This window comes from Myotis daubentonii, chromosome 15, assembly GCF_963259705.1.
Source record: "Myotis daubentonii chromosome 15, mMyoDau2.1, whole genome shotgun sequence".
NCBI classification, from domain to species: domain Eukaryota; kingdom Metazoa; phylum Chordata; class Mammalia; order Chiroptera; family Vespertilionidae; genus Myotis; species Myotis daubentonii.
The window spans coordinates 8,975,605-8,998,522 of NC_081854.1; the positions used below are offsets into that span (position 1 = coordinate 8,975,605).

At 58.2% G+C, this 22,918-nt stretch overlaps 2 protein-coding genes across 2 annotated transcripts; both read right to left on the reverse strand.

The window, feature by feature from the left end:
* Positions 1-4,030: 4,030 nt before the first annotated feature.
* Positions 4,031-11,797, reverse strand: CYTH2 (cytohesin 2). The gene is made up of 12 exons (XM_059665949.1): positions 11,584-11,797; positions 10,663-10,810; positions 10,495-10,561; positions 9,383-9,501; positions 8,204-8,284; positions 7,624-7,736; positions 7,376-7,524; positions 6,795-6,906; positions 4,772-4,848; positions 4,609-4,680; positions 4,357-4,511; positions 4,031-4,278 (listed from the first exon to the last, which is right to left on the reverse strand). Exons 1-12 carry the CDS (start codon positions 11,600-11,602, stop codon positions 4,191-4,193), a joined length of 1,200 nt encoding a protein of 399 aa, XP_059521932.1. The 5' UTR covers positions 11,603-11,797; the 3' UTR covers positions 4,031-4,190.
* A 2,588-nt stretch (positions 11,798-14,385) lies between these two features.
* On the reverse strand, positions 14,386-18,702 carry KCNJ14 (potassium inwardly rectifying channel subfamily J member 14). Its single transcript, XM_059665978.1, has 2 exons — positions 17,935-18,702; positions 14,386-16,324 (listed from the first exon to the last, which is right to left on the reverse strand). The coding sequence occupies exons 1-2, from the start codon at positions 18,652-18,654 to the stop codon at positions 15,737-15,739; spliced, it is 1,308 nt and encodes a 435-aa protein (XP_059521961.1). The 5' UTR covers positions 18,655-18,702; the 3' UTR covers positions 14,386-15,736.
* Between the last annotated feature and the right edge of the window lie 4,216 nt (positions 18,703-22,918).

Sequence of the window (22,918 nt, forward strand, 5' to 3'; positions counted from 1 at the left end):
AGCTGCAGCCTCGGCTCACCGGCGGCCAGGAGGCACTGGTAAGGGCCAGGGAAGGTCACAGGTGGGGGCAGGGCTGTTTCCACAAGGCGGCCTGTGGCGGGGGCCAGAAGCTGGTGCGAGGGGTGCCCAGGAGTGACCTGCCAGCAACCTACGCTGACCAGCCACATCCCACACGCCTCAGCCTGGCCCTGCCTCAGTTTACCCGTTTCTGCATGTGACCTCCCCGGCATTCTGGCCTCTGGCCTTCCCCTGACTGCATCTCTCCATGGGCATCTCTCCCTTCGGTTCTGTCCCTTTCAGCTCCGCGTCTCACCGGCCCCAGTTCCGGCCACCACCTGCCCTGGAATCTTCCCATCTCTCCATTTGTGTCTGTCACTCGGCCTCTTTTCTCATCTAATTCTATTACTATTTCTTTGAGCTCGCTGTCTCTACTTTTTTATATATATATTTTATTTTTATTGATTTCAGAGAGGAAGGGAGAGGGGGAGAGAGAGAGAAACATCAATGATGAGAATCATTGATCGGCTGCCTCCTGCAAGACCCACAGGTGGGGATCAAACCCCCAACCTGGGCATGTGCCCTTGACTGGAATGGAACCTGGGACCCTTCAGTCCACAGGCCGACGCTCTGTCCACTGAGCCAAACCGGCCAGGGCCACTGTCTCTACTTCTGTTCCCTCGGCCGTGTCTCCCGATGGCCTTTCTGTCTCCCCTGTGCCTTTCTGCCTTGTTTTTGTCTCCATGTTTTGCTTCTTGGTTCCTCCTGACTCTGGGCCGACTGTGCTTCCATCTCTCTGACGGGGTCTCTGTTTTTAGCTCTCATCTCCTGGTTTCAGCCTGTTCCCCATCACCTTGGGACCGGATTCGTTTGCATATTTGAGGGATATCGTTTGGATACGAGAGGAGGGAAGGGGCCAGGAGAAGGTACTGAGCGAGGATGCTGTGGACTCAGGGCATGAGGGTCACGTTTGAGTCTGGGGGATGGAGAAAGGGGGAGAGAGGACGTAGTGGGTGCCTCTTCCCGCTGCTGCCACCAGTAGACCTGGTGGTGCTTGAACTGCCCTTGGGACATGCCTGCCGGGGCAGGGGGCTGCATGGACCACGCCAGGCGTGCGGTGAGGGCCTGGGGGAGGAGGGGTGCGTCGGTTTGCTAGGCCTCCTTTAGCCAAGCACCACAAGTTGGGAGGCTTAGGTCACAAGGTCACAGACATTTATTGACTCGGTGCTGGAGGCCAGGAGTCCAGGATCAAAGTGCCAGCAGGCCTGGTCTCCTGAGGCTGAGGGGAGGGCCCGTCCCCCGCTTCTCTCCCAGCTTCTGGTGTCTTGCTGGCAGTCTTTGGGGTTCCTTGGAGGAGGCATCGCCCCCACCCGCCTTTATTTTTCCCAGCATTCTCCCTGTGTGTCTCTGTGTTCAAAATATCCCTTGGTAGAAGGAAGGACATCAGTCATACTGGATGAGGGCCCATGTGAGTGACCTCATCTTCACTAATTTTATCTGCAATGATGCTATTTCCAAATAAGGTCACATTCTGAGATCTTGGGGGCTAGGACTTCAACATATGGATTTTGGAGGGTCACCTATAACAAGGGGGTTGGGAGTTTGGGGTCCTGGGAGAGGAGGGAGACGGAAGCTAGAATTCTTAGTCCTTGGAGGGATTGAGGTGGGGGGGGGGGTTGTTGAAGGGCAATTTTGAGATGACTGGAGTCTCACTTGAATGATCTGCCGACGATCCAGCTTAATTTGGCTAAAACAGAACCACTGATGTCCCACCACCACACACACACACACACACACACACATGCGCGCACACGCGCACACACACACACACACACTCCCTCTTTGATCATCTCACTCAATGGCAATGCCGTTCACCAGATACTCAAGCCAGAATCCCAGCTGACCCAGCCCTCAGCAAGTCCTACTGGCTCCTCTTCCGAAACGACTCACAGGGGCCACTGTCCCGCCTCTGCAGCCACACCCTTCCCCTGGCTGGCTGACTGCACAGCCTCCTAGCCTCCCTTCCTCCAGCCGCTCACGTCCAAACCTCTCTGCAGCAGCCCGGGGCCCTGCCTACAGCCTCCACCCAAGTGCACCACATCACCCCTTGGATGGCCTCCAACTGAGAATACATTCCAAGTACTGGCCCCGAATGATGAGGCCCATGCATCCCCTTCATTTCCTCCGTGTCTGTCTGTCTCTCTCTCTCTCTCTCTCTCTCTCTCTCTCTCTCTCTCTCTCTCTGTCGTCGTCGTAGTTAATCCTTACCCAAGGAATATTTTTCCCACTGATTTTCAGAAAGTGGAAGGTAGGGGGTGGGAGACAGAAACATTGAGGTGAGAGACACATCGATTGGTATGCCCCAACCCCAGAGGGTGGGGGTGGGGAGGTGGGGGGGTGGGGGGAGATTGAGCCTGCAACCAAGGGAAGTGCCTTTGACCTGAATTGAACCTGCAACCCTTCCGTCTTCAGGCTGATGCTCTAACACCTGAGAAACCGACTAAGGCTGTCCCCTTCATTTTCTGTCACCCTCCCCCACCATCACCACCAAACAGGCAGACTGGTCTGGCAGTTACTCCAACCCACCGTGCATTTTCTTGCCTTTGCACATGCTGTTCCCTTTGCCTGAAATGCTCTTCCAGGGCCTCTCCAACGAGCCAGCTGCTTCCCGCTAGTCGGCACTAAGGACCCATGGAGGAGTGCAGGGTCGGGTGAGAGAGTGTCGAGACCCTTAACTTACCCAAGGTTCCCATTTACCACAACCTTCTGGGGTGGATGATCCATTTCCATGGAATCTTGGGGAGGAGTCAGAAAATCCATTTCCCCTCAGCCCCTGGGGGTTGAAGCAGTCAGGGCCTCTTTTCCCAACCTGGTGGGGCACCAGGCTACCGTAAATCTGACAGCATTGTCTTGAGAAACTACAACTCCCAGGAGACCTCGGGAATGACTCTCCCGGCAGTGGGGCGCCCAGAGCAGCACAGCCTGCCAGGAGTTGTGGTCCGGCTCTCGCAGGAGAGGGTGACTGCTATTGCACTTAGGAGCCCTGCCCAAGGGAGAGGCGGTGGTGGTGGGGGGTGTCTCCACCCCACCCCACCCCACCAGGAGCAATCTGTTAGGGATTCAACGTCCGGAGGATGCAGGGTGCGGGAGGAACTGCATTCCGCGGGGCAGTCAGTCCAGGGACCTGCCAGAGCTGTGGTTCTTGGAGTCTCCTCAGCTGCACATCTGGGCGCAGGAGTGACATGGGGTCTCCCAATTTGCCACACCACCTCTTTGCTCCAAGGGGACACCATGCGCGACTGGAGCTCGAGGGCACAGGTGGGCAGGCCCGGACCTGGCTCTTGGGGGCGCCCTCAGTCCTTGCACTCCAGAGGCCGTGACTTTGGGAAATGGGAGGAGGTTACAGAAGCGCAGGCTCTCGGCGCTATCGCTGCCGGGTGTCCAATGTCCTCACGAGGAGGTTAATCCCCGGCTGAGGAACCGGTCCATCTACCGCATTCCTGCCTCTTGGCACCGTCCACAGGCCCAGCCCACTCCCAACACCAGCAACCTCTTCCCCCACCTGCTGTGTCCAATGCTGGGCCTCCCCCTTCTTTCCTCAGGTCCCTCCTTCCCAGGCCTCCCTAGGTCCCCTTCACAGCCCGTCCAGCTCTCTGGTTGTCCCTCAAACCAGCTCACAACCCCACAGCTATTAACTGTCACCCACCAAAGACCACAAGCCGCTATAGGGCCAGCACCCGCGGCTCCGGCTGCCAGATGGCGTCTGGGTGGGTGCCATACCTCGCCTGGGAATACGTGTGTGCCCGTGACATTCTAAAGCAACACCAGCTCCGGCTACACCAACCGCCCCGCCTCCCATTACCACCCTTGCAGGCTTGGGGCGCAATGAGAACGGAGCCACCCGAGAGGCCCCGGGGGGTTACCCTCTTGGCCAGCACCCTTCGCTCCACTGACAGCTCCCAACAGAGACCAGCACTCCTGGCCCTGGATGGACAGCTGTCAACCCCGAGAAATGAGAGGTCAGCAGGCCGCGAGCAGTTCAATAATTATTACCAACAGTGCGTTAATTACAAATAACGAGAGAGGAACGAGAGGTGGTAGTTTTCCACACGGGGAGCCAGCATCCACAGCCCCAGCCCCAGGGGTCCGGCCCCCCGGGCGGGCGGCGCGGTAATAAATAACGGGGGGACGGGTCAGGGCTGCTCCTGCTTCTTCTTGACAGAAATCCGCTTCTTCCGGGCGGCCAGCATCTCGTAGAAGGGGTCCACGCTCACAGCCGCCCTGCGGAGGGGAGGGCCCGGGTGAGGCGGGGGCCGGTCCCAGCCACCGCCCGCCCCCGGGCCCCGGAGCCCGGCTCACTGGATGGACTTGATCCACTCATCCTTCTCCTCCTGCGTGGGGGCCGAGATCCGGTACACCATGTGGTTCCCCTCCACCACGCGGCCGTCTGCCTCCGTTTTGCAGGCTTTGATGAGCTGCCCCTTGTTGTTGGGGATATAAAGCTCAAAGCAGTTCTGGGGAGACACCGAAGAGGAGGGGCGGTGGGTAAGAGCCGGCCTGAGGGCAGAGGAGCCGCCGCTGCGGCAGGAAGGGGTACGGGGAGGGTCTTACTGGTTTCCGGGGGTCGTCCACCTCCCGGATGCTCAGATTCTCCAGGGGGATGATTCCTCGGGGCTCCTTGTCCTGAAAGAGCGAGTCGGACAGGACTCGGACCTCCCAATCCTCCCCCGGCCCCGCCCCCAGGCCCCACGGCTCGGCCCCGCCCGGTCCTCACCGTGGTGTACTCGAAATAGTAGAGGCAGTTGTCAGTGAGGATGAACCAGCGCCGCTTCCACGTCTTCACCCGGCCCCCTGAAAGGGAAGGGGGGAGGGGGCCTGGGCTCAGCACAGGGTCAGGGCCTCTGGGAGGGGGAGGGGGTGAGAGGCAGAGCAAGCGCAGGGGCGCGGGCTGTCGGGGCCTGGGACGAAGCAACGCGTGGGACAGACAGACAGACAAGCAGGGACAGGCGTGCTTGGGCCCCAGGAACTGGTCCCCCCCGGGTGGGCTTTCCGCTCTCTAAGCCTGTTGGCCAGCCCGGGCCCAGGAGTCTGAGCCCCCAGCCCCCTCTCCGGTAGTGACGGGGAGCGAGGACGCCGTGTACCTACCTCCTGGGGCAGACAGCGAGAAAGCAGGCAGGACCAGGCGAGAAGGCAAGGCAGAAGAGTGGGGTGCCCCCAAGAGCCACAGGCAACAGAAATAGGGTGGGCGAGGGAAGGGATGCGCAGGGGGTAGGACAGAGAGAGAGAGAAACAGCAAAGAGAAACACGCAGGGAGGGAGGGAGGGAGAGAGAGGGAAGAAAACCAGTTACATCCACATGAGGGAGGATGGGCCAGGCCCTCTCCCTCCCGGGGAGGCGAGTGCCCTGAGCCCAGGAGGCAGCCATGAGCACCCCCTTCGTCAGTGCCAGGCCCCAGACTACCCCGCCCACGTCCCCGGCCAGGAGGCCCTCTGCTGCCGCCATGAACACGTCTGTGCCCTGGAGGCCCTCCCCACAGGGGAGCAGACAGAACCCCGCCTTGGCCCAGGTGGTGTGGGGACTCAGTCAGGTCCAGCACAACTGCCCGTGTGACCTCAGCACCACCTCTGCCCTCTTAGCCGCCCTCCTGCTTCCAGATGCCCTGCTGTGGGCTCCTTGTGGGCCAGAGGGACTGAATAGCAGCAGTGATCATGGCTGTTAACCACCGTGAACAGAGCCGCCGCAGGCCCCTCTCCTGCCTGTCAGTGTCTAAGAGGCGCCTTTCCCTAATGATCACAAAGCAGAGATGTGCTCGGGTCAGAGACCAAGCCTCGCTGTCCTCACCCGGGAGAGGGGAGGGATGGCTGCTGAGGGAGGCGTTTGGAGGGGAAATCGTTGGTGACGCTGCCCTCCCGCCACCCTCCCTGTGGAGCCAGAATTCCCCCCAGGAACCAGGCACCCAGCACGTTGGCTGGAGGACGTGATTTGCATTTTTCACGAGCACCAGGGCCATCTGCACCCGGCAGGACCTGCTTCTAATGCTGGAGAAGGCTGCGGGGGCTCGGCACAAGCCCACACCGGGGAGGGGAGACGACCCCGGGAGCGCGGTGCTGCCCCGGCCTCGCGCTGGGCTGCAGGCTTCCCGCCCCCCCCCCCCCCCCCCCCCTGCTGCCCTGCTGTCTGCACTGTGCACACTGGACTTGGCGCTGTCAGTCTGCCTCCCAGAGCAGCCGTTCAGGGCTTCTCCACTAAAAAGCCGCAGCTAACACTCCCCTGGCACCTCCCATTACCAGGCCTGGCTGCAAGCCAGCTCGCAACCTCGGCTCTGCGTTAGGGCCACCTGGGGAGCTTTCACCATAACTGTCAGCTGTCCTGCCCCCTCCTGGCTTCACAGGCCAACCACCGGGTGTAAGAGCTCCCAGGTGACGCTCCTGTGCAGCTGGGCCGAGGAGCACCATCCTCAGACAGAGGCAGCGCGTGACCCCTGCTAACTGGCCGTGACCCCTGCTAACTGGCCGCATCTGCTGGCGCCACGCCCCCTCCCGTCCGGTCAGGGACTCCATCCACCCGCACAGCCTGGCAGTACCCTGTGCCGGAGCCCTTCGCTTCCCCCAGTGTCTGCGGAGCCCACAGCCGGGCCTGCGCCTGGGCCAGCACACAGGCCGGCTCGTCCTCAGCCTCATGACGCAGACGCACGAACAGGCTGAGAGGTCGCCTCGCTTGCCTGGGGTCACACAGCGGGGCCCAGGCCCACTGACCTCCCCCTGCAGAGCAGCCAGCAGGGTCAGCAGGGGACGTACCCAGCTTAAGGAGCCAGCCCTCCCGGTCCGGGTTGAAGAAGGTGTGGGTCAGGTCATTCCCGTCATCCTCCGGGATCTTGAAGGGCTCATTTCGAATGCTGTCGTAGAGGTTCTGAGGGGCGAGAGCCCAGTGAGCAACGCCAGCACCTGGGACCCTCCAGGGCCTACTTGGCGGGGGCGGGGGTGGGGGCGGGGGGGGGACGGGGAGAGGACAGCAATGAGACCACAGGTGGGACAGCCATGGATCAAGAGAGGGAGGGGGAGCCTAGAGAGAAAAGGAAAGCGGAAGCAGAGGAGTGGAGGGAGCCCTGGGGAGGAGAGAAAGGAGGCAAGACGGAAAAGATGGAGAGAAGACCCCGCCGAGTTCTTAAAGACAGACACGGACAGAGGTGGAGAATGAGGGAGACCAAGAGCCTGGAAGTCAGAGGGCTGGGGACGGAGACAGAGAAGAGAAACAAAGAGGCAGCGGGGAGAGAGACAAGAAATGGTGTCCGTGGAAAGGCGGGGTCCCAGATGGAGTGCCCAGGCAGGGGAGGCCCACGGGGAGGGCTGTGTGCTGTGGGGAGGGGAGGGGGCCTGACCCTGAGCAGCTCCTCAGGCAGGTCCCCGCCCTCGTTGATGCCCCGGTTCATGGCCACGAAGCGCTCCAGGCCCGGCTTGTCCCTGACGTTGGGGTTGTGAAGGCTGGTGTTCAGCATGATCACAGCAAAGGACAGCACATAGCAGGTGTCTGCAGCAGCCGGGGTGTGAGGACACGGGTCAGTGGCCCCACGGCCTCCTGCCCCGGGCCCAGCCCCTCCCCTGCAGGCCCCAGGGTCCAGGCACCCACCTGTGGACTGGAAAACCCCGGGGTTACACAGGCAGTAGCGCTGGGCAAAGGCTTCCATCATCCGGTCAATCTTCTGGGCCTCTCCAGGGAGGCGGAAGCTCCACAGAAACTGTCTGCGTGGGAAAGGGCCAGGTGCCGTCAGGACCGGTGAACCCCTTTCCCGCGCTCAGTCCCGCCAAACCTGTGGCCTCAGCAGCTGTTCCGCGTATGGACACATGATCCAGTCGGACCAATGAGCACGGACTCTGGGACTTGTGGTGGATTTAAGGAAAGTGCTCTTTCTCCTCAGTTTGCTAACGGGCCTGGAGGACAGCCGAGGCTTCTGTTACCCTGTAAGAGCAGGCCTGCAGCCAGCGATGCCAGCACAGTGGCGAGCACAACCAAGAGGTAAAGCTGACCTTCTGGTGCCATCGGAACATCTGGAGACAGCTGCGCCTGAAGGCCCCACCACGGGCTTTTGTGTTACATGCAGCGACCCAGTCCCCAACTTTTGCTTCTATTTCAGTTTTGAGCAGGTGTCATCGCTTGTAAAGGAGGCCTGACAGGCACGTTCCTGCCCTGCCAGCCCCGTCCCTCTCACCTGAGGGCCTGCACCAGATTGAGGTCGGTGAACTCATGCAGATCCACGAAGGCGTGCAGCACGGCCAGGTTCAGCTCTTCCCTGGGAGGACAGGCACGGGCACTCAGAAAAGGCGTTTGGGAGGGTGGGAGTGGACCCAGCACTGGGGAGGCCACCACTCTGCACCCAGTGCTGGCCCGGCCCACGGCAGGGCGCTCAGAACATGCTCTGGGGAGGATCGTCTGTTGTAAGAGCCCTGGTGTGGCTGACCCTTGGCACAGAGAAATGCAGCCAACATGTGCTCCGCCTACTGTCACCTCTCAGCTAATCCCCAGGCTCCTCCGATGTCCAGAGGTGGCCCCCAACCCCCCAGACATCCACGGTCAGTCCCCACCCTCCACATGTCCACAAGACGTTCCCCACAATGCCAGATGTCCCCAGTCGCCACACATCGCAGCTGTCCACAGATGGTTCCCACATACAGAAGGTTCCTAGACATCAGTTCCCACATTCCCAGACAGTCCCCACGCACCTCAGATGTCCAGAAAGTTCCATACACTCTAGATCCCCACAACCTCCCAAAGCGCCCAGACACCCAGAGAGTCCTGTGCACCTCGGACATTCAGACGCTCACAGATGGTCCCAGGCCTCCCCGACTTCCCAGCATGCCCTCCTGCACCTTAGGGTCCAGACAGTCCGCGCCTTCCCTACACCCACAGATGGTGCCTGTGCACTGATGTCCAGGCTCACGTGCCCTAGACTTCTAGGCAGTCCCCGTCCTCCCCAGAGTCCACAGAGGTCCTCCTGCCCTGATTTCCACGGGGTCTCCAGGCTCCACAAATACCTGCTGCTAATCCCCATACTTCCAAGCTGTCCACACGGTTCCCATGCCCATCAGTGTCTACCCAGTTCTCACATTCCTGTGACACATTCCTACAGACTTTCTCCTGTCCCCAGGCATAATGGTCCCCACACTTCCCAGATGTCCACAGAAGGTCCCCATGCCCCCGAGATGCTCACAGACAGTCCCTAGGTTCCCCTGATGGCCCCAGGCTCCCCCAGGCCCCGGCGTCAGTGCAGCCGGTCATAGTCCAGCTGGAAGGTTAGTCTGTCAGGGTCTCTCCTCGGGAGAGCAGCTTGCAGTGAGGTGGATGCACGGGGCTGGGGGGAGAGGCCCGGAGGAGCGGGGCGGGGCCTCACCTCTCCCCCAGGTAGTCCCCGATGGCTGTCTTGTTCAGGCCCTCGCCCTTGTACAGGAAGCGGGCGATCTCCTCAGGTGTGTTCTGCAGAAGTTCGTTCTCCACCAAGAACTGGATCCCCTAGTGAGTGGGGACCGGGTCTCAGTGCTAATACGCTGACAGCCACTCCCACCGCCTCCCCAGAAAGCTCAGCACCCAAACCCACCCACGCTGCCCGAGCAGGGCCAGGTGTCCTTTTCAGGCTTCTCACAGGCCTTTAAATAGCCTCCCTCCCGCCTCACAGCATACAGCCTTGGCACCCACTGTTCCCTCTGCTCTGCCTGGTTCATTCCAGCCCCGAGAGCAGGGCCTGGCGAGAACAGGAACTCGATGGCTGTTTGCTGGAGGACTGAACAAGCTACACTGCTCGGGGCAGGAGGAATAATGCGAGAAACTCAGTGAGCAGCAGTCCCTCCAGAACTGTGAGGGCCAGCCCTCGGGGGGACCCCGGCCTCCTCTGGCTCTCCCAGCGCCATGAGGACCTCCATTATAGCTCCTTCTCGCCCTGGACTGTGGTGACCATGTCTGGGGCTCCCTGCAGGCCAAGCAGAGTCGACCATCTCTAGGGGACGAGCACTGGCTAGCGGAGGAGCAGGCCACAGGCAGGCAGGAGGAAACGGGCTTCAACTGCATGAACGAACAAATGCCTTCCTCCACCGGGTGAACACTGGCTCTTCCCTCAAACCTGCCCTGAGTATCCCCTCCTCGAGGGGGTCCTCCCCGACGCCCCGGCTCCCTCCTGAGTGTCCCAGCCCCGGGGCCTGTCACGACGCCGCTGAGCATGTCACTGTCTGCTTCCTACCAGACACCAGCTCCTGCTGGGACTCTAGGTGACACCAGAAGTGGGTCCAGAAATACGAACAAGAAGGGAAAGAGGACGGCCCGGTGGAGGACTCGGCACAAGCAAAGGTCTGGGGGCTGGAGCACTTGGCTCATGTTCAGGGAACAAATGGACAGTCGACCCCGCGAAATCCAGGGATTGGGACCAAGTCTGTCCCCCTAAAGTAGGCCTTTAAACCATCACGCCCCGTCAGCATGTCCGCCAGGCTGACCCAGCCCCGTGGCCCCAAGCACCTTCTTGGGGTCCATGTTGAACTTCTTCCGGCCCATTGCCATCTTCCGGTTCCGCTGCAAGGTCTTACTGCAGAGGCAGAGGGCAGGGGGGTGGAGGGTCAATGTCTGGGCAGCCCTGGCCCCTGGCCTGGCCCCACGATCCCCCAAGTTCCCCGCTCCAGTCCTCACCTGCCCTCATTGGCCTCCAGACCCTCCACCTCGCTCATGGCTTCGCTGAGCTCCTCGCGCAGGCGCTGGATCTCCACCAGCAGCTCCTGCTTCCGCCGCCGGATGTTTTCCAGCTCCATCCGCTCCTCTGGAGTCAGGTCTGGGGGTTCTGGGGGGGGTCAGGGGTTGGATGGAGGTCAGTTCTGGGGAGACGGGGAGCCTGTTTTCCTGCAATCTGGGTTTTTACAGGGCCGGGGGGCATGACCCCTGGGTTCAGGGGGAGGGTGAAGATGAGGGTCAGGCCTCTTATGTCTGCCGGGGGAAGGGGCTGGGGCCTGGGTTGAAGAAGGGGACCCCGGGCCTGAAGGAGAAGGCGGCTGGAAGTCTGAACTGTGGGCTCATTACTTGCAAAGGGGCCGAGGCCTTGGCTTCCCACTTCCATTCTCAGCGATGCAGCCGCGGGCCTGGGTGTCCGGCCTCCCGGGCCCATGAGAAGTAACTACGGCGGGGGACGCCGATGACAGCTCGCGGGAGTTGGGGAAGGGGGCGGGGCACCAGAGGCCACGGTCTCCGTGGGGTCTCTGGAGCCCCAAGATTTCTCCCTCACCCCTCGGCCCCCAGGAGCGCCCCCCCACCCCTGCTCCCAGCAGGCCCTGGGCTCGCCCGGCCCCTCCGGGGGGAATGGTTCCGCCGCGGCCTCCGCTCCACCGCTCATCCCGCCCCCTCCCGCCGCCACCGGAAACAGGATCGGCCCAAACAATGGCCTGGAACGCCCCGCTCTCGGGCCCCGCCGGAAGCCCATCCCGAGCCCCGCAAAAACGCGGCGGCGGCGGCGGCGCCGAGCAGCTCCGAGGGGCGCGCGCCGGGGGCAGCGTTCGCGGCGGAACGTGGGGGACGAGGGCTTCATCCGCCCCTAGCCGGCCCCACCCCTCGCCGACCTACCGTAGACGCCGTCCTCCATGGCGGCTAGGAAGCCCCGCGGGGAGTCCGGGGCGGTCCCGCCAGTCGGGCCTGGTTCCGCGTTGGCCCGCGGGCTCGGGTGAGCCCGCTCAAACGCCCCGGGAGCCACCGCCGCCTCCTCAGCGCCAGTCCTCAGCGCTGAAAAGACTCTCCCTTCGCCTCCCAACCGCCCCGCCAGTAGGGACCGCCCCTCGTTTTGACACCGCCCAATCCAGTCCGGGCCCTCCCGTCTGCTCCGCCCTCGAATCCAAAGGACCGTTCTCCTGGGCCAATCAGCGCGCACGGAGCTGGCGTAGCAGTGTCGCCCGGAGAGAGACGGTCCCTCGGGCCAATCAGACTGCGGGCCGAGGGCTGGGCACCGCCTCTGAAACAAAAGAAGTCACGTGGCTGGCTTGCCCGCCTATGAGGAGCCTCGGAAAGGAATTGCTTGGAGGTGGGCCTGCGTGGGAGCCGTGAGGGCTTCGCGGGCGCCGGGACTTTGGGCAACGGGATGCGGTTTCCGCGGAGCGCGCAGCTAGTGGAGCGTTGCTGGGGGTCGGCACTTGTTCCAGGGGGCGGGGCCCCAGCTGTCGGTTGTTCTCCGAGCCACAGCTCCTTAGCAACCAAGCTTCCTTTTGACAACAGCTGTTGCCAAGCAACCGGGAGCAGCTTTGGCTCACTTTTTTTAAAATTTAAATTTTTTATTGTTGAAAGTATTACATATGTCTCCTTCCCCCCCCCTCCCCCCATTGACCTCTCCCTGGCCACTCCCACCCCCAGCACATGCCCTCACCCCTCTGCTGTCAGTGTCCATTGGTTATGCGTATATGCATGCATACAAGTCCTTTGGTCGATCTCTTCTCCCCCCGCCCCCCCAGCCCCGCCAGGCTCTCCTTTCTTTTGGCCTCCTTTCTCCCGCTCTGGCCCCTCCGTTCTCCTGACCCTTTTCTTGCCCCCTCCCATCCACCCCAGCCTCTCCAGAGTTAAGAAGTGGTGCAAAAAAGACGTATTCTGTCTTTTCAATGTTACACTATTTGGTCCGGCTGGCATGGCTCAGTGGTTGAGCATTGACCTATGAACCTGGAGGTCATGATTCGATTCTGATCAGGGCACGTGCCCGGGTTACTGGGGCGTGCAGGAGGCAGCCAATCAACGATTCTCTCCCCCCCCCTTTCTGAAATCAATAAAAAATATACATATTTTAAATATTACGCTGTTTGGTACCTGTCAAGGAGAATGGGATAATAGGAAAAGGCCAAATATAGTGAAAGCACAGGCCCCGCCTTCCTGGTGCCATCTAGCGCCTCCCCTTATTGTAGCATCTTCCCGGGACAACTCCCCTTTCCTCAGCACCCTCTCACCTTCTCTGATTCCTTAGCCCCTTCTCAGGGTCTTTTCCCTTCTCTCCAACTTGCCTCACTTCAGGTGCACCCCCCCTCTCATACTCTTGCTCCCCTCCATCCTCTCAGAGTCCTCCTGCATCAGAGGCCCTAACCCCACCCCACTGTCATTCCCAGGCCTTGCAGCCAAAGCAGGTGCAGGACCCTGAGCAGAATGGAGAAACCGGGCACCCTGTCATCGGCAGGTCCCTAATGGGGTCTGAGGTGGTGTCTGGGACTTGTCCTCATTCGCGGCCCATGGGCTACGCAGGGGGAGACAGGTTCAGAGCTGGGATCTGGTTAAACTGACAGATTAGACACGGAGCGTCCTAATCTCACTGACCTTTAGGAGTGGGCCAGGCCCTGCCCTCCCCAGTGAAAACCCAGGCTGTGCCAGCCATGACCCCACTCTCTCTCCTTCCAAGCAGAACCCTGTCCCTGTCCCTTCATCTCACACTTAGCATTCTCCTCCACCCCTATTTCTATGGTCCCGAGGCCCTATCCCAGACTCCCTGAGCTGGGGGGGGGGGGGGGGCGGGGAGGGGGCAGCCAGCTAATTAATCCCATCCGGTTATTACGTGGGGATTCTGAAGGATCAAGGGAGGCGGGGAAGCCAAAAGGGAGGACCTGGGTTGGTGCAGCACCTGGGCAGGCTGAGGGGCAATGACAGTGCCCGCCCTTAGTCCTGGGACACAGGGGTGGGGACGTATCCTCACAGGCATTGGTTCCTTTAGCAGCTGGCTCCCTCCCTGCTGGGCACTTAGGTAGATAGAAGCATGGGCAGAGGCCAGGCCCCAGAAGCACACTCACAGACACACCACCAGGCGCCAATGGTTTAATCTGGGGGACAATTCTCCCCCTAACCACCTACTTGCCCCTGGTATCCAGAGCTGCCTCCTGTCCGCCAAGCTGGACGAAGGGAGGCGTTGATTCTGGCCCTTAGCCACAGCCCACACTGCACCCAGCCTGCCCTGTCCTTCAGATGTCCAAACTCAGAGCTGGCCTCCAAGAGCGCCTCCCATCCCTGGGAATTAAGATCCAGTGTGTCCATGGTGGGTCCATGCACCAGGGAGAGCTGGGAAGTCTCTAGGACCCTCCCCTCACTTCCTCCTCCCTGAAGCGAGGAACCATTCCTGAGGAAAGGCCCTTGGAGAAGTTCAAGTTCCAGTGCCCCGATTTTACAGATGAGGAAACCGAGGCGAGGAAAGAGGAGGGATGTGCCCAGTCACACAGTCCTTAAGCAGAGCTAGGATGTAGAGCAAAGCTTCCTGGATCCTTATGAAAGATCCCATTCCAATGAGCTCAAACCCCATTTCTAACCCTTCTGTAAGAACCATGGGGTGGGGTGGGGGTGGGGGGAAATATATATATGTATTTATATTATATACTAGAGGCCTGGTGCACAGATTTGTGCACTGGTGGGGGCGTGGCCTGCGGGGATCAACCCGCTATGGGAGCACACTGACCACGAGGGAGCAGCTCCTGCCTTGAGCGTCTGCCCCCCTGGTGGTCAGTGCGCATCATCACGCAAGGTTGACTGGCTGTTCTGGTCGTTCTGCTGTTCAGTCATTGGGCTTTTATATATATAGATCATACACACATATATAACATCTTTAAGAAATAGATACACATCACTAGGGGTAGGGTTCCAGAGCATTGCAGACTCACCAGCCATGGCCCCCTCCCTTCCCGTGCCCGCTCACTAGCCCTGGTACCCGCAGGGTCTTGTCTGGGCCCTCACCTTCAGGCCAGCCCAGAAATGCTGTCTTATCAAGTCCTGAGTCCAACTGTTCCAGGAGCCGCTTAGAACTTCCGGGTTTCGATCACGGACAACTCTGGCTCCCTGAAGCCTTGGTTCCTTTTGGCGTTACAGAACCACAAAGAAGTCGTCTAGGATCGCCACTCCTTCCCTGACCCTGTGGTCGATCCAGAGCCACGGAATCTTGGTTCCTTTGGACATTCTAGAATGGCACTTTAAAAACACACACCTGTGGGTCATTTAGAAGCAGCGATTCTCCCCTTGCTTTGACGTTCTGTAGCCACCGGTCTGGAGTTATCTAATATCAAGAACTCCCCATCTGTCACTGCAGTCCTAGACCAGCAGACTCTCCGTTGTTTTGTGCATTCTAGAAACCCAACTCTTTAGTTTCTGGAGTACTTCTACTATCTAAGGCCAGTCTAGATGAACAATCTCAAAACATGGGCTTTCTGGAATCACAGGTCTTTTCTTGACTTGCAGTCAACACTCCAGGTCAATCAAGTTAGTCCTGAATTCTTGGAGCGTTCCATACTTTTTCCTGCTGAGGTGGTCTAGAAAAAGAGGACTTGCTTCTTGGCTGGCTGAGCCAAGACGCAATAGTCCCTTGACTATTAAACCAATCCAGGCCTATAAACTCTCGATCTCACTCGCTGCTGGAGAACTGCTGACTTCCTCCCCCAGAGGCACCCTATGTCTCTGATTCCGAACCCTGCTCAACAACCCACGCCAGCCATATAGAAGAATCTAGAACCACCAGTCCTTGCCTCTTGGGTGGTCCAGAATCCTGGATCCCTTAGCTCTGGTCAGACTCAGGAATCAGGCCGGTACAGGGGTCTCAGGGGGGAGCACACAACACAGAGGAATTAAGATCCAGTGTGTCCATGGTGGGTCCACTAGGCAGGCAGAACTTCACCAGCTAATAATTTACCCGGCAGGCCTGTCGGTCCCAGGAGAGGGCCCGGGCTCTCCATGTTGCTACCTCTGGGAAGGGGATACAAATGGGGGGCACCAGCTGGCATCATGGGGGCAGGGTCAGAGACAGGGTGGGTGTGAGTACTCGGGGGCTGGCAGCCCCCTCTTCGGCCTCCGACTCATCTCCCTCCTCGGCCTCCTCTTCCTCCCGGCAGCAACTCAGAGCAAGTTCATTCTCGTAACAAAATGCAGTCAGCGAGTCAGGGAAGCTAGACTTGGGGCTGTGGGAATCCCGCTCTGCCCGCTCATCCAGCTGCTTGGCACTGCAGACCGGTGTCCCCGGGACCTCGTAAGTGCGGTGGAAGTGGCGATAGTCCACCTCATACTGGGAGCCACGCTGGAAGAGGACGGGCTCAAAACGATGGCCCCAGAGCAGCTCACCGGGGAGGTAGGAAGAGCGACACTGCGTGGTCATAGCCGTGGCCTCCACCATGCCCTCGAGAATGACCACCAGCTCGAAGTCGGCCCGGGCCAGCTCCGCACGCCCCAGCTCATAGAGGGGACTGGAGGAGTCGATCTCGTGCACGATGGTGATGGGAGACACCAGGAAGATGCGATCCGTGCCGCCATCAAAGCCCACGTCCACGTCCCGGTGGTCCAGGGGTATGTACTCACCTTCGGGGGTCACCCGAGGCTGCAGCAAAAGACAAGGGGCCCAAGACGGATGCAGGGAGATGAGAGGAGACAGAGATGAAGATAGAAAGCAATGGACATGCAGAAAAGGAGAGGAGTAGAGACTGGGAGGGGTGAGGAGAAGAACCCAGGGAGAGGAAGATGGGGGCTCAGAGAAAGAGGGGACAGAGACCCAGAGATAAAGAGAGAGGGACAGAGACTCGGGGGGTTTGGGGATAGAAACCCGAGGAAGAGGCAAGGGAGAGAGGAAGAGAGGGACAGAGTGACATTGGCAGAGCCACAGACATCAGCAAAGCAGAGACCAAGTTAAAGAAACAGGAGATAAGAATGACATCCAAGCAGCAATTGGAGAAGAGGAAAAGAAAAATGGCTTTCAGTAAACAGAGAGAGATAAACCAGGATGGCAATCTAGGTCCAATATCCTGTGTTCCCCGCTGCTTCCTGCCAGCCCCTGGGCGCTCTGCACCCCCACCCGCACCCGCACCCGTACCCCCCCCCCCCCAAGCCCTGCAGCCCCTGTGTATCTGTGTGTGATGGAGAGGAGGGCACACAGTCCATAGGCCAGGTGTTGGCAGTTTCACCCCACCTACCCATCGGTTCCACACCCACCTCCCAGGCCATGTCAGCACCCCACAGGGATAGACAATATCCCTCCATGAGTCCTGCGGTCTCAGTCAAGTGGGAGAGACAGGTGGGGGGTGGGGCCCATTCTCCCCCACCTGTCTGTCTCGGGGAGACCCCAGTCGCTGCTGGGAGCCGTAGTTCCCACCACCACCTTGTTCTCCCTCTCTCCCAAGTACAAGCTCAGCCCAAGGTCAAGTGTCTACCTGGACAAGGGCAGCTAGCCTCAGAATTTGGGCAGTTCGACCACAGTGCTAGAAACACGAAAGCAAAAAGCGCCTTTTGCAGAGCGTTGGAGGGAGCCAATGGGAGTTGTTTTGTTCGTTTGTTTTTTTGCCAAGAAGCTACAGTTCAAGAGTGTACCAACCACGGCTCGGTGCCCCTCCCAGCAGGAGGCCGGTGGGAGAGGCTGGGCCGCTGAGGTGGGAACGAAGGCTGCAGGGCCCCATGCCCAGAGGTCATGAAGAATTGTGTTCCACGGCTGCTTAGGTGTGAGCTGCACCCCACCCTGGGACCTACATCTCCCACAATCCCACAGGGGCCAGGCCTCAAGTCATAAGCTGCTGGGAACTGGAAACCTGAGCGGCGATTCACACCATCCATTTACACCACCCGCAAAACTACACGTCCCCGGGCCCTTTCCCAGACCCCGGAGGTGTCTGAGTTCAGAGCCTCTACAGGCCCCTCAAGGTTTAGATTTCCCACAGTTCCATCGGGGGGGGGGCGCCCTCAAAACCCAGAAAGTTCTTTGTGTCTCAAAATCTGTCTCAAGTCTAAGGTTTGCATCTCCTACAACTGCTCCTCGGACTCAAACTCCAGCCACCAGCAGAGCAAGAGGGTCCCTGCCCGAGAGACTGCTGGGACTTGTAGTCCACGCACCCTCCGCGTCCAATGCACGCCTCGCCCTCAGGCCTACATCTCCCACAATCCCCCGGGCCGGCCCCACCCCTGTGCACCTTCCTGCCTCCCCGGGGCCGCGGCCTCCCTGACCTGCAACAGCTGGGCCCGCACGTGGGCCTCGACCAGGTGGCTGCGGCGCAGGTTCCCCACGCGCCACATGAGGCAGAGGCGGCGGTCGCGCAGCGCCACCACGGCGTTCTCGCTGAAGATGAGCGTCTCGTTGCGCTTCTTGGGCTTGGCCATCTTGGCCATGACGGCGCCCACCACGAAGGCGTCCAGGACGCAGCCGGCGATGCACTGCAGCACCACGGCGGCCACGGCGGCCGGGCACTCCTCGGTGACGCTGCGCACGCCGTAGCCGATGGACGTCTGCGTCTCCAGCGCGAAGAGGAAGGCGGCCAGGAAGCTGGCCACGTGGGAGAAGCAGGGCGCGGGCGGCGGCGGCGCGGCCAGGTCGCCGTGCAGCGAGGCGATGAGCCAGAAGGCCAGGCCGAAGAGCAGCCAGGAGGCGAGGAAGGAGCAGGAGAAGAGCAGGCACATCCAGCGCCAGCGCACGTCCACGCACGTGGTGAACAGGTCGCTCAGGTAGCGCGCGCCCTGGCCGCCCAGGTTCACAAAGCGCACGTTGCAGTGGCCGTCCTTCTTGACGAAGCGCCCGCCGCGCCGCCCCGCCGCCGCCGCCGCCGCCGGGCACTGGGCCGGCGCCCACCCGTTGCGGCACAGCCCGGGCCCGGCCTCCTCGTCGCCCGCCCCGCCGGCCCCCGACTCCAGGGCGCCGCTCAGGCGGCGCAGGGCCTCGGCCAGGCCCATTGGCGGGGACAGCGCCTCCACCGGGGCTAGTCGGGGGCGGGCGCCCCGCACCTGCGGAGACAAGAAGTGGGCAGAAACGTCAGAGGTGCCAGGAATGGGGGGGCATGCTCCCTGGGCCAGGCAGATGGGTGGACGGATGCTCACCTTGAAAGTCACAGCAGTACCGCTGCGACAGTGATACTTGTAACGACAGGAGGCACTTGCCCAGCAGCCACAGCCACAGAACTGTAGCTATAACAACGCCGTTGTAAGCCACAGTGATGCACAGGCCGGCACGTGCAGTGCGCACACTGTCGTGGACACTTGCCGTGAATTTTCTTATTTGAGCCTCACAACACTGTAAGGCATTGTTTTCCCAATTTACAGATGAGGAAACTGAGGCACAGCATTTTTGACTTGCCCAAGGTCACAGCTGATTAAACGGGTTTGAGTGCTAGAGTCTAGCTCCCGAGCCCAAGCTTATAAGCACTAAGTCAGTGGTTCTCAACCTTCCTGATGTCGCGACCCTTTAATACAGTTCCTCATGTTGTGGTGACCCCCAATTTCATTGTGACAAATTGAACATAAGTAAAGCATAGTGATTCATCACAAAAACAATATGTAACTATATGTGTGTTTTCCAATGGTCTTAGGCGACCCCTGTGAAAGGGTCGTTGGACCCCCAAAGGGGTCGCGACCCACAGGTTGAGAACCGCTGCACTAAGTGGTCACTGGCTCTCAGCATGGAGTCAGCGTGGGGAGATGAGCTGCAGTGCTGAGGTCCCCCTATGGTTCAAACACAAGCTCAGGCCCCAGCCGGGTGGCTCAGTTGGTTGGAGCATCCTCTGCTACACCCAAATGTCTCGGGTTTGATTCCCAGTCAGGGTACAAACCCAGGTTGATGGTTCGATCCCTGGTGGCGTGCATGTGGGAGGCAACCATCAATGTTTCTCTCCCTCTCCCCTCTCTCCTTCTTCTTCTTCCTCTCCCCCTCCCCTTCCCTTTCTCTCTCTCTCAAATCAATAAAAATATATCCTCGGGTGAGGATTAAAACAAAACAAACAAAAAAACAAGCTCAGAAAGCACAAGCAACAAAAGGGGAAAAAATAAATAAATTGAACTTCATCAAAGTAAATATTTTTGTGCTTCAAAGGACACTAACAAGGTGAAAGAGAACTCACTAGTGGAAGAAAATAGTTGCAAATCATACATCTAAGAAATTTCTATCCAAACATATATAAAGAGTCCTTACAACTCAATAACAAGACAACCCAATTTTAAAATGGGCAAAGGATCTGAATAGACATTTCTCCAAAAAAGTTAGACAAACAGCCAATAAACACAGGAAAACATTGGCATCAGCCACCAGGGATGCTAATGAAAATCACGAGATACCACTTCACACCTACTTAGGATGGCTGTAGTAATAAACCATACAAACCCCCCAGAAAATGTGTGTTGAAAAGGATGTGGAGAAATTGGCACCCTCAAGCGTCCAGCAGTTCCTTAAATGATTAAACATAGAGTTGCCATATGATCCAGCAACTCCACTCCTAGGTATTTCCCAAGAGAAATAAAAAAAAGTGTCCACACAACACTTGTACACAAATGTTCATAGCAGCACTGTTCACTAGAGACAAAAGATGGAAACTACCCAAATGGCCATCAGTTGATAAGTGGATAATAAAATGTGGTAGTTCCACACAACGGAATACATACTACCCAGCAGTGAAAAGAAATAAAAGTAGACACACGCTACAACATGGTTGAACCTTGAAAACATGTTAAGTGAAAAAAGCCAATCACGAAAGACCATCTATTTTTTATAAGTTATTTTATTGATTTGAGAGAGGGAAACATCAATGATGAGAATCATTGATTGGCTGCCTCCTGCACGTCCCCTACTGGGCATTGAGCCTGCAACCTAGGTACATGCCCTTGACCAAAACCGAACCAGGGACCCTTCAGTCCAAGGACTGACGCTCTATCCACTGAGCCAAACTGGTTAGGGCAGTGGTTCTCAACCTTCCTAATGCCGTGATCCTTTTAATACAGTTCCTCATGTTGTGGTGACCCCCAACCATAAAATTATTTTCGTTGCTACTTCATAACTGTAATTTTGCTACTGTTATGAATCATCATGTAAATATCTAATATGCAGGATGTATTTTCTTTGTTACAAATTGAACATAATTAAAGCTTAGTGATTAATCACAAAAACAATATGTAATTATATGTGTTTTTCCGATGGTCTTAGGCGACCCCTGTGAAAGGGTCGTTCAACCCCCAAAGGGGTCGCGACCCACAGGTTGAGAACCACTGGGTTAGGGTAAGACCACATATTTTATAATTGCATTTACATGAAATGTCCAGAATGGGCAAATTGAGAAAGTAGTCTAGTCACGCCTAGGATTGTGTAGATGGAAGGATTGGGCAGTAATAGCCAGAGGACATGGCATTTCTTTTTAAAAAATATATATTTTATTGATTTTTTACAGAGAGGAAGGGAGGGGATAGAGTTAGAAACATCGATCAGCTGCCTCTTACACACCCCCCTACTGGGGATGTGCCCGCAACCAAGGTCCATGCCCTTGACCGGAATCGAACCTGGGACCCTTCAGTCCACAGGCCGACGCTCTACCCACTGAGCCAAACCAGTTAGGGCACGGCATTTCTTATTGGGAAGATAAAAATGTTCTAAAATTGACCCTGGCTGGTTTGGCTCAGTGGATAGAGCGTTGGCCTGCAGACTGAAGGGTCCCGTTTGATTCTGGTCAGGGCACATGCCCGGGTTGCAGGCTCAATCCTTAGTGGGGGGCATGCAGGAGGCAGCCAATCAATGATTCTCATCATTGATATTTCTCTCTCTCTTAAATCAATAAAAATATATTTTTTTAAATGTTCTAAAATCGATTGTGGTAATGATTACACAACTCTGTGAATGTACTAAAAACCCTGGAATTGTACACTTTAATGTGTGAGTTGTATGGTATGTGATTATATTTCAATGAAGCTGTTACAAAAACACACATACACACAAAACAAACCAACCAACCCAGGCTCCCCCCGACTCTCAGACCTTGGGCAAGTCTTTGTGAACCTCAGTTTCCTCAGCTGTAAAATGGGGAAACCACTTCTTCGTCAAGGTCAGGAAGGGCTTCCGGTCATATAGACCCAGGGCCCAATCCTGGCTCAGTTGCTGACCCACTATGTGCCCTGAGACGACTGACTTCCTTTCCTGGAGCCTCCGTTTACTCATCAGTGGGATGGGGATAAAAACCCACCGCCTTGAAAGGAAGAAGGATCCAGAAGAAAGACCTTGGGCTTTTGAATGAATCTGGCTCTGCCATTTACTAGCTGGAGGACTGGTGGTGAGTCACATCCCTTCCTGAGCCTCAGTTTCCTAATCTGTGAAATGGAGAGAATCTCATCAGCTAGACCAGTGGTGCTCAACCTCTGGCCCTTTAAATACAGTTCCTCATGTTGTGACCCAAACATAAAATTATTTTCGTTGCTACTTCATAACTGTCATGTTGCTACTGTTCTGAATCACAATGTAAATATCTGATATGCAGGATGGACTTAGGTGACCCCTGTGAAAGGGTCGTTTGACCGCCAAAGGGGTCGCGACCCACAGGTTGAGAACCGCTGAGCTAGACAGCGTGGAGAGGAGGGGGGAAGGGGCTGGACCTGCAGACCTCATCACCCTCCAGCAGCTGCAGGGTAACATCTGGCACGCGGGTGGCAGGGACCTAACATGGACCAGGGGTGAAATATCTGGCAGATCGGTTCCATCAGTATGTACCAAGCACAGGCATATGATGTGCCCCTGTGCCAGGCTCTGGGATCCTGATGGGCTTCCGGGCGGGACTGGGGGCACTCAGTTTAGAGAGGGCTGTCAGTCAATGTCAAGTTCAATACCAAAGGGTTCTCCTCCTCCCTTCCCGGGGCCTCCAGCTCTGCACCTGCTGCCGGTGACCACCTGGACAGCCCTGCCCCTGGGCTGCATTGCACCCTTTCCCGAGGCAGAGCGGAGGCTCAGGTGGGTGCCCTGGGCCTGGCTGCGTCCAGCACCCAGGCTGCATCCCAACTCCGCTTTCACCCATCATTACTCTGGCTGTGAAGAGATGGTTTGCCCAAAACGGGAAACTGAGGCTAGTCCCTGAAGAGGCAGTTTAAGGCCAGGATCCAGGTTCTGACCTAGACATATGTCGTCCTCCCCTGCCTGGAGTCCCCACTATGGACTGAGTGCCACAGATGACAGGGCCTCCCACCGACCCAGCAG